The 11,644-nt window shown below is 31.9% G+C and overlaps 1 protein-coding gene across 2 annotated transcripts; it reads right to left on the reverse strand.

The window, feature by feature from the left end:
• Positions 1 to 3,325: 3,325 nt before the first annotated feature.
• On the reverse strand, positions 3,326 to 5,534 carry LOC114270515 (early light-induced protein 1, chloroplastic). 2 transcript variants are annotated; one of them, XM_028212049.2, is made up of 3 exons: positions 5,223 to 5,534; positions 5,069 to 5,104; positions 3,326 to 3,862 (listed from the first exon to the last, which is right to left on the reverse strand). In XM_028212049.2, exons 1-3 carry the CDS (start codon positions 5,367 to 5,369, stop codon positions 3,518 to 3,520), a joined length of 528 nt encoding a protein of 175 aa, XP_028067850.2. In that variant the 5' UTR covers positions 5,370 to 5,534; the 3' UTR covers positions 3,326 to 3,517. The 2 variants fall into 2 exon arrangements, with proteins under 2 accessions (XP_028067850.2, XP_028067851.1); XM_028212050.2 differs by lacking the exon at positions 5,069 to 5,104 and having other exon boundaries at positions 5,223 to 5,451.
• Between the last annotated feature and the right edge of the window lie 6,110 nt (positions 5,535 to 11,644).

Consider the following 11,644-nt stretch of genomic DNA (forward strand, 5'->3'; position numbering starts at 1 on the left):
TTTTCCATAGTATAGTTGCTCAATTTGGTGAAGCTTTCTCCATATTTATTGGGAAACTGCACGTTGAGGAGGGAACCCACACAAGACATGAAGAAAGTCACATATTGTTCTTCCTTTTTCTTTATTTTATTTTATTTTTTTTGTTGATAAATAAGAGACAAATTGTATTAAATTGTGAGCATCAAGATGATGCTAAAGAATGCATCCATCCAAACTACCATCGGGGAAAAACTAAAATCTCAACCCTGAAGAGAATCAATAAAATCAAGAAAAGAGAACACAGACAGGATTGATCCACTCCACCAGAAACCCAACTATACAAGACCCCAGAAAACGACTACGCAAAAGTGACACTGGTGTTACCACCCCTCGAAAAATCTGATGATTATATTCCAGCCAAATTGACCAAGTAAGGCATAACGGAGCCAGCGCCAAAGCCTTCTGGCACTTTGTGCCAAGCAAACCACTCTCATGGCCAATTAATCCAATCGCCTGATGAATGCCATGTCCCCAATTCACCGTCAGGCCTGACACCGATCAATACGATTGACCTCTGCCTCGTCTATCTTAAAAGACCAATTCCCCAAGAACAGAATCTGATGCTAGCAGTCACACTTGACTGCACCCAATTTCATCTCATGAGAGAGATTATCTACTTCTGCCTCTATCTTAAAAGACTGATTCGCCAAGAATAGAATCTGACGCCAGCAGCCACACTCGACACGCAATTTCATCTGATGAGAGAGATTATCGGACCGATTCACTCCTATAAATAATTCTGTTCTTGGTGCGCAGGATCTTTCTTGTGTCCTGCCACTGGCATTGTTTTGTTATAGAAGTGATACTCACGTCAAAACTTAGATTGTGTTTGAATCTTAGAATTGTGAAAGAACTTGTGTAGGGAAAGGAAAAAAAAAACAACAATGGTAGAGGGCCCTAATTTTTGTGGCTCAAATGGCTCAAATTTGTCAAAACGACGTCGTTTTGAGTATAAAACAACATCAAAATTGCCAAAACGACGTCGTTTTGGCAAATTTGAGCCATTTGAGCCACAGAAATTAGGGCCCTCAAACATTTTTCAAAAAAAAAATATAGGAAAATAAGACAATAGAATTTATTTTATTTTCCCCCTCTTTTACCTTTTCTTTTCTCTCTACAATTCAAGATCAAGCATAATCTTAACATTTGCCTTCATGTGCTAGAAATAGTTGTGGGTTAGGGACTAGGGTAGAGTATTGGTGGCCTATGTTGTACGGACCTAGTGTTGGGTGCGGGTATGAATCTTAAGTGCGCAATTCATCTTTTTTTTTTTTAATATATTTATTTTAGAAATAATTCATCTAATTTTTATGTCCAACTGTGGACACAGTTTTTAAAATTCAATTCAATTTTGATTTCAAAACTCATAATCAGACTCTTTCCAAAACTTTATTTAAAAAAAAAAATCAATTTTTTTTATTATTTTGTTCTTTAAAATTATTTTTTATTTGTTAGTTTTTTGAATTTTTTTTTGAAGAATTTTTTTTTTTTTGAAAAAAATATTTTGTTATTTTTTTAAGTATTTGTCAAATAATTTATGGGCGATATAAATTTTTTAAAATTTTAAAAAAATTAAATATTTAAAATCAAAATAAAAAATATTTAAAAATAAAATATTTAAATAATCTTAATAAATAAAAAAATATTTACAATAAAAAATATATTTTTAAATTTTTGAAATATTTTTTAAAAAAATATAGTGCACAAATGTAGTAAATACAGTGCATATTAAAAAAAATTATAATAGAAAATATTTACCATAAAAAAAGTGGAAATAAGAAATTTTTAAATATTTAAAAAAATTTAAACCCAAAACAATTTTAAAATAAAATTCAAAATTCTTTTCAAAACTCATTTCAAAATTCAAAACCAAACAAGTTTTATTTTTTTAAATCTCATTTCAAAAACTTATCTTTCAAAATATAATTGAAAACTCAAATCTTATTTAAAAAATTAAACCAAATAGAGCCTTAGGTCTCATTTGGAAACAAATTATTTTAGTAACTTTTTGATTTTTTACAAAAAGATGTACAAAAAATAAAGAGAATAGTGCGACAATTTATAGTAATTTTTTAACTTTTTAATTAAAATGTATAGTTGACAAACAACACCTTAATATATCATTAATCTAGGTGTAGTCACCATAACTCTCCTTACATGGCCCTTATCGAGGATACAAAGGCCTTGTTTGGTTTGTGTTTCTCAAAAAATTTTGGGAAAAATTCTCTACAAATAAGTTTTCAAAAATAATCAAACCAAACAAATTTTCTCAAAATTTTTTTTCAAAACTTGTTTGGTTTACAAATTTTTCAAATAAATCTCTCTCTCATACACATCAAATCAATCACTTTTTCTAAAACTCTCTCTCAAAATAATTTTTTAAAATATCTTTTAAAAAAATTAAACTAAATAAATTTTTATACTTTTTATCTCAAAATATGTTTCTGAAATAGAGTTGGACATGTTTCTCAAACCATACAAATCAACTGTTTACTTGGACATATCCTGAAATAGAGTTGGAGACAAGTTAGCCGGCTGTGGCTCAAGATAAACATGTGGCGATACTGGAAAATCCCCCAGAAGATGTGAGAGCTTTGGTCATAGTTGATATGACTGGAGTTAGTATTGCGAGGGATTAGCCCTCTAGTTTGTGGTAATGCTACTTTAAACTCTTGTGAAATAAATAAATAAATAAATACAGAAATGCGCGAGACTTCCAGTAAAAGTCACCCCCAGTGACCCCAGTGTCACGTGGCACTGCGGGATTGGAAGGAAAGAAAAAAAAAAAAGAAAAAACTGGCCAATGGGGGAAGCCCACGTCACTGGGGGTCGACCCCCAGTGGGGGTGCGTAGCAAGGTTGAAATAAATAACACCTTTTTTGTTAAAGGTTCTAGGTTCATAAATTTATCTAATCACAAACCCTATTTGTTAATGTTGACACTTTTGTTAATATTTTTTTAAAAAAATGCTAAAGACAGTAAGTAATTTATCAAAAAAATTATCAAATACTCGCATGAGTGTGAGTATAATTAGCGTGTCTAGCATGACTCATTTTTTTATATATACTTGGTAAGGCATATCAATTTGGCTTTTTGTTTTTTCAAGTGTTTATTATAACAAAGTGCAATGAATTATATTACTATTAATGAGACGAAGACACTTTAAATAAAATAAATCAGGAGAAAGTCAAGAATAATTGGTGTTCATGGTTCATGTGAACATTTTTATTTGTCTTTCAATATATTTTTTTTATCCATGTTTTTTGGTATTTTTTTGGATGGATCAAACAACAATAATTTGGTACCAAATATCATTAAAATTTGATTAATAGAACATTACAAGGGAATTATTGCAATATTAATATTACTACAACTTTACAAAGTTTATCTTGTATGCAACTATTTTCTATTTCCCTTCTAGTATGAAACTGTGTATTTGATTTCATATATAATCAAAATTACATTAAAAAAGTGGGACCTACACAAGGGCTCCACCTTTGACAAACTCAGTGAAAGCCAATGCAACCAAACCCAGCATAGCAAACCTCCCATTCCAGAGCTCGGCATCAGAGCTCATAATCCTCTCTGAACGAGACTCCACACTCACCCCTTTGAATAGAGGTACCAAAGATGCTAGGGTTAGCACAATGCTTGTCCCCACAAACCATGGAACTCCACCGTTGGATATCTGGACCAACACATCCTCGCCGTTCGATAGCTCCACCGCCATCGCCGCCACGAACCCTATCATCGCCAGCCTGCCGTTGATTCTCTCCGGTGCGGGTCCACTGAATGCTAACACGTCAGAGAATTTGGTGCTTACCTGTCATGGTTAAAAATGTACTATTAAAATCAAAGATTAATGGTTATTGTAAATTTGAGACTTCCCTTTAAAAGTTGATTTTATTAAAAAGATTTGGTGAGGGGACTATGCCGTATGGGTATTTTGATAAATATATTGTCTTCATATCGAATATTTAATGATGTATGATATTTTGTATAGTATTTTTACATATATATTGGGTACACGAAATATTTATTTAAATTTTTTTTTTTAATTTTTAACGTACCTGAACATAGCTATTATATACGCAATCCGTACCGTACCCAGTCGAAACAATATTTTCTTAAACTATAGAGATAAAATTCATTTTACTAATTTTTTTTTTTAATTTTTAGTTTTATGTTTAATATGATTTTAAAATTATGTTATGATTTGTAAGCTATTTAATATAATAACATTTAATTTTTATTTATACATTTACTTTTGGCATTAAATGTTAATTGTAGGTTAGATCTTAACAAATTAATCCATTTAATTAATTTTTGCATTACTCCAAATTAAAAATAAATATTTTTTTACAAACATACCAAAGCTTTTTTTTTTTTAATTTTATCTTATCGATTTACTCGTATCGTATCAGTACTCGTACTCATACCTGTACCCATGCTTCATAGTGAGGTGACCATTTATCGCTTAGCTTTGTGAGCTAAATTTTTTAAAAAAGAAAATACCAAAATGATGTGGTAATGTCATTTTTGGTGTATAGATTTAGTTACCATTAACACTTCGCAAGTAACATTACACTTTCAAATAGGACAGTTGACCTAATGGTCTATTGTAACTATCTCTTAAAATAGTGTGAAGGCTTGATATTTAAAATTTAAGGAGGTTTAAGATTCGAGTTGATTGAGCAAATATGACTTTTTTGTTGTAATATAATTTAGTAATTCAATAACTCATTAACTACCTGTGCACAGTTTTTACAAAAAGATAAAGTGAAAAGTGTAAAGTTCATATTTTGTAGGGTGTAAAGTGTAAAACAATTATAAAGTTTAGGATGACATATATATATATATATATATTAAAGGGTATAACTGTAACATTTGTAAAACTGTAAAGAGGTAAAAGGACCATTAAACCTAGGTAAATATTACTTCATCTTATAATATCATTTGTAGATAATTATATGAAATTAATCAAAAAGATTTGGTGAAGTTGAATTAGCCATTAGGGCACTACGACTACCTTTGGCTTCTGTGTCACGTCCTCTTTTTGACCATACTGCCCATTCAAACAATCAAGCGGTTAGATTTCTCCCAAATCTATTAAACATCAAATCATGCAACTCAAAACATTAGAAGACAGAGATCAACGGTAACAAAAACAATTCAAGGCCTACCTTTGCCATGCACCGCACTTGCATGCTAGCATTCTTCTGCAGATATGGCACGTAGCTGCAAGGAGTAAACTGACCAAACCTAGCCCTCGTTGTGACACTTGTCACCGGTCTTGCCAGGACGGACTGCATGATTGCTGACGTGGCCATTTGAAAATAAAAAGTTTGATAGGAAATACTAAGCTTTGATCTATGTAGAGAGGCTATTGACTGATGAGATACTTATGGGATGTGAATAAGGGTTTCAAAGGGTGATATATATAGGCATGGAGAGCAAATGAATTGGTGGATGTGGTAGTTCCACATCTTTTACTACTTTGGACCCATATGGGTTGTTTGGTTTTACTTTGTGAGTTCCCGTGAGGCTGTTTGATATAATTTTTGTTTATTGTTTATTAGATAGAAATAATTTAATATTTTTTTTAAAAAAAAAAGGTAATTATCTAAATGTTTGGGAGATGAGCTTTTGATTTTTGTTATTAAGTATTTTTTTATTACAAATACAATATTTTGATATGATGTTTTTAAATTAATAAAACAGCAATGCTAGGTATCATGAAAAGTCTTTCATGAAAATAGTTATGAAAAATTTGTGACCTTTAGATTACACTTACAATAAAGCACCACACACTAATCAAGGTAATCTAAGGGTCACAAAATTTTCATGATCATTTTCATGACAAAATTTTCATGATCTCTAACATTTCTCTTAATAAAAATAGTTGTAATAGGATGAATAGAGCCACTTAATTGGGTGCAAGACAAAATCGACTGTAACCATTTTTTTTTTAATGTTATTTTATTGTTTGCGAATATAAGGTGGAACATGTCACAAAGGGGCTTTGAAAGTATTAACCAAATTTTCATAATAAAAGTAATGTGGAGATGATTAAATTTGGTTACCCTTCATGTGCCCCATCATGACACATTAGTAAATACATTTAGAATAAAAAATTAAATGAGTAATGTTAAGATTCTAAAATTTTTTCTAAATTTTTTATCAGATGTCTTTAATAGGTGTGAGATTCATGTGGATCTTCTATCTATATAAGACATTTAGTAAAAATTTTAATAAAACTTATGAGATCTGTAACATTTAGTTGCCAATTGACGACTTTCGGCGACTAAAAAAAATTAGTCGCCAATTCTTTTGCCGATTGTTGGTCGACGACCAAACAGGCGACCAAGAATTTTAGTCGGCAAAAATCTTTGACGACTAAAAAGATAATTTTTGACGATTAAAAATTTAATTGCTAAAAATATAATTTGTTGGGTTGGTTTGAGAAGTGGGTTGACTTTTTGGCTTTTTTAGCTATTTTAGCCTGGGCTAAAAAGTTTAGTTTGGAAAGGACTTTTTGATTTTTTGGCTTTTTTTAACTTTTTTGTGAGAGAAGAGTGTAATGATTATGGATTGAATGTGATATTTTGTTTGTTGCGGCTAAAATAGCCTATTTTATCTTTTGTGGCTATTTTAACAAAAAAAAGTTCAAAAAGCCTCTTCCCAAACAGAACCGTTGTAGTGATGTCACCCTCTACTTTGGACCCCAAAGGTCTTTAGTCACGTGGCCTCATTTTGTCTACATATGCAGTGTCCGGGTGACGTGGCCAATACATCCACTACAACTGTTTTGGTGGATTGAATCAAGATTTGAGGGGGGAAAATGCTAGAGGTCCCAAATTTTCTACCAAATAAATGACCAAATGTCTCACATGGGTGTGGGGCCCACAAAATTGCGGACCCCACACCCATGTGAGACATTTGGTCATTTATTTGGTAGAAAATTTGGTGTCCCTAGCATTACCCTTTGAGGGGGCATGCGTTAGCGTTAGGATTGAATCAAGATTTGAGGGGTCACGTGGCCTCATTTTCCTCAACTTCTTTGGGGCATGCATTACAGTGTAAAAATCGAATTTGGTTGGGTGCATATTAATCGTACAATTTGATTTGATTTTTTTAATGTTAATTTAATTTTAATTTTAATTTTAATTTTAATTTTTGAAATAGCTGAATAGTATTTTGTAGTTCGGTTTACAATTTTATAGTTACAAATCTAACCGACATAAAACCGTACCATTTAGATTATATATAATTTGTTAATGTAAATATTAAAGTATTTTATTAATATCAAATATATATATATATATATTATAACTCTCTATTATTATACGTATATTTTTGTATAGTGATAAAAATAGTTTTAAACAATTATGTAAATAATTCTTAGATTGTAAATAATATTCTGTGATCATATTATGAATAATGATAATATTTTTAAAATTTACGATTCCAAACCAAACTACATTTTAGTGGTTCGCTTCGAATTGATTCCAAATTTTTCGTGAATTGATTTAATTCCAAATTTGATGGAACTATAGGTAATGAATTGATCTTGGTTTACGATCAAACCAAACAAATCCAAACCATGCTCACCCTTACATGGCACAATTTTTTTTTTTTAATAACGATACAATTTGTGTATTTTAACTAAAATTCAATTAAAAAAAACTAATTCTAAAATTTAAAAATTAAAAGTAGAACAAATTTCAATAACCACTCAATGAACTTAAAATTATAAATTTTATTCTTAAATTTTTATCAGCCAACCAATCTTTATATGGGAAATGTTTCGGTGTGTAATACACACTATATATAACTTTATTATAAAATTATGTAAGTCATAAGTGATCTTATAAAAATACGTAAATTGAATATAAATTCACGTAAATTTATAAAATCTTAACATTTACATAAATTTGTGTTTAACTTATATATTTTTATGAAATCACTTATGTAAATTCATGAAAATTTACATAATTTTATAATAAGATTAAATATGACGTACATTGAATGCCACATTCACATGGCATTGCTAATCCCTTCCTTGTAGGGTATATTCATGATCCCATGAGATTCTCTTTCCAAACAAACATGTATTTTGTGGGGTTTATAAGAGTTGTAATCCAATCTCATAAGCTAGGGAGAAAAACAAATAGGAGGGTGAACACCGTTACTTTACCAACACTACAAGAAAAGGGAGTAAAAAATACGGAAGCTTTTGCAACGGCGCGTTCCCCGTCGCAAAAAATGGTCTTTTGCGACGGTAGATTAAACCGTCGCAAATAAAGAGTTTTAGCGACGGCGTTTGACCGTCGGTAATAAAACTACACGGGTAGTGTAATAAATGCGGAAGTATTAGCGACGGGGTTTTGTACCGTCGCAAAAAAAAATTATTTTGAGACGGCATAAGTTTGTTGTCGCAAATAGTGGACAATTTGCGACAGCAAATGTCCGTCGCAAAAAAAGGCTTATCAAAATGGCGTCGGTTTATCTATAATTATTTATCATTTACGACGGTGTAAAACGTACCGTCGCAAAAAGTAAAAAAAAAAATTGCCCCGCTCTTCCCTTTCATCTAAGCTTGATCATTTGGATCGAAATCCCTAAATGTTTGAAACAAATTTTTTTCCCCCAAAATCCCCAAACGAGCGACGAACGGCGAAATGGCTCTCTCTGGACTAGCGACGAACTGCGAGCAGGCTAGCGGTGGTGCAGTGGTGCGAACGGCGAGCAGGCTAGCGGTGGTGCGGCGACGACGACAGCTACTCAGCGTATGCTTTCTCTCTCTCTCTCTCTCTGTATATATATAGATGAATGTATATTGATAAACATTTTTGAGTTAACATTTCTGATTTCAGAACTCTTCTTAAGTTTTTGAGTCACTTTTAAAAACATTTTTCATTTAATGTCAATACCAAACAATGCACTAAGATATTCTTTAGCATTTATGAGAAAATAAATTGATTATAATTAAAATGAAACAAGCAAAGGAATTAGAAGGAGAATCTTTAGTTCCCCAGCCTGTGAAAATCTGGACTAGTTTTCTCTCAGCATGGCTTGTTTCAATCTGACTGTACCATCTGTATATTCATTTTTATTGGTCCATGCTTTTCCACCTGCATTTTATTATTATTATTATTATTATTATTATTATTATTATTATTATTATTATTATTAATATTATTATTATTATTATTATCTTTTTTGTATGATTGAGCTGAAGTTTAAAGGGCTTGTTTTGGAAACAAGTCATGTTGGTGTTTAATTGTAATTTCACAACAGGAGACACCTGAGCCGATTATATGAGCTTGGATAAGCTACTTTGAGTTAGTAGCTCAAAAGTTTTTGATCATCTCTAATCATAATTTTTTCTTCTTTACAGAAGTTCTATATATCTTTGTGTTTGTTACTTTGAACTCAATTGAAAAGGGAAAACTCAGGTTCTTCACCATGAACAACCATTTTTTTTTTATTAACTGTTTGGAGAAGATTTAGAGTTCTAGTACAAGTCTGGCTTCTATCTAATTAATTGAAATCTAGCCGTGAAAGAAGCAGTGGGGCCCTCTTTCCATGACGATCCATTCTTCTCTTAAAACTGCACTTTCAGATAGAGAGAAAGAACGCGTTGGTCCCATTTGGTAGAGCTATGAAAAAGTGATTGTAGATTATAGTTTATAACTTATCAGATTATAACTTATAATTGTGAATAAGTTTCACTAATTGATATATCAATTAATGCGTATAGCATCATAGGTTGAAAAATGATCATGTTTCTTGTCTTGAGGTAATCATTCAAAAACTTTAAACAAATTTTGAGATATAATAATTAATAATAGTTTATTGAGACAAAAATATGATCATTTAATAATTTCGAAATATTACATAAGATTATCTATGTGGTGTTCAAAATAATAGTGTAGACAATAATGATCCATCTTTATTAAATAATTTTTGAGACAATATATGATTAATGTGTTTTTGTATAACTCATCTATCAAGTTTATAAATAATGCCGCATAGTATTATGGAATACTAATAATTTAGAGAATTCTACCATACACATCCATTTATCATATGCATCATCAGTTATGTCATTTTTTTTTTCTTTAGTTATGATGAATTATCCTCGTTAATTATGATATTATTTTAGTTAAGATTTATAAGATCTTTGGTTGTGCCTCATGTGGTGTTTGGTTATGATTTATTTATTTATTTAGTTATGATGTAGAAAGTATGAAATTATATCATTTTTTTCTTCAATTAATTGATCTCATATGTTGTTGTATAAGCATTTCATTTTTTATGTTCTCCCATCAAACCGGTAAATAACTAACTAGGATAAGACCACCTACCTATTTGAGAGAAATTGGACGGATAGGTATTATGGTACATGAATACATAGGTATTATATTTAGAGTTACTTTGATGAGATATTTTTGTGGATATGTACAGATGATGGATAAGAGTTGGATTGATTTGCCAAATAGGATGTCAAGCGAATACATTAATGGGATTGATGAATTTCTTGTGTTTGCCTACACCAATAGGGTTGAAGGTTCGATGATCAGTTGTCCGTGTAGGAAGTGTGAGAATCGATACCATCTTGTACGAGAGGGTGTGTGGGAGCATCTGATTTTGAATGGTTTTTCTAAAAAAGACAAACATTGGATTAATCATGGGGAATCTTACGTATCTCTGCATGGTAATCGAGAGAATGAAACATTAGCTAATTTAGACATTGGGGATGATATGATTGGAATGATATAAGGGGCTATGGAAAATCCACATGCCGGTACAAGTGTTAAGGGTAATGAACCACAGGGGCCTGATCCCCATGCATCTGAACCCTAGCTCGGTCCAAATGCAGAGACTGCAAAGTATTTCAAACTTCTTCAAGATGCACAAAGTGAATTGTATCCGGGTTGTCAGAAGTTCACATCTTTGTCATTCATTGTTCGACTTTTACATTTGAAGGTGCTTAATCAGTGGACAGACAAGTCTGTTGACATGTTGCTTGAGTTATTGAATAAGGCGTTCCCGTTAGGTGTGAAACTTCTAGACTCATATTATAAAACTCAAAAGGTCACAACAGATTTGGGCTTCACGTATGAGACGTGAGATGCATGATGACAAACCATTGTATATGTTTCTAATGTCAATTAATATTATATTGCTTGCAGATTATTATGGGAAGGAAGAGGAAGCCTGATCATCCCTGGCGCATGATGTCTGATGTGCTACATAACAGGACATTAGTAGTACCACCATCAAAGAAGGCATCACATCGGCCACCATCGAAGGGGCCATTAGTGCCACCACCATCTGACCAGCCATCGTAGCGACCACTATTACTGGCACCACCATTAGAGAAGGCATCCCAGCGACCACCATCAGAGGGGCCATTAGTACCACTGCATCGACCACCATCAGTGGCACCACAGTAGCTACCATGTACTCAGCCTCCACACCTACCATCGGTGCGTCCACCATCAGTGGCACCACAGCAGCTATCATCTCGACTAGAGTCATCAGCTTATGAGCCATCCGCAAGTATATAAATTTGCTTTGATTTGTATGAAAATTATTT

Source organism: Camellia sinensis, chromosome 7 (genome assembly GCF_055761805.1).
Source record: "Camellia sinensis isolate YWXY chromosome 7, ASM5576180v1, whole genome shotgun sequence".
In the NCBI taxonomy this organism is placed as follows: domain Eukaryota; kingdom Viridiplantae; phylum Streptophyta; class Magnoliopsida; order Ericales; family Theaceae; genus Camellia; species Camellia sinensis.

Coding starts and splice junctions, on each gene's coding strand:
- LOC114270515 (XM_028212049.2), bottom strand. CDS start 5,369: ATGGCCACGTCAGCAATCATGCAGTCCGTCCTGGCAAGACCGGTGACA. Junction 5,105..5,222: donor AAGTGCGGTGCATGGCAAAG/GTAGGCCTTGAA, acceptor TTGAATGGGCAG/TATGGTCAAAAAGAGGACGT. Junction 3,863..5,068: donor ACGTGACACAGAAGCCAAAG/GTAGTCGTAGTG, acceptor TAACCATGACAG/GTAAGCACCAAATTCTCTGA.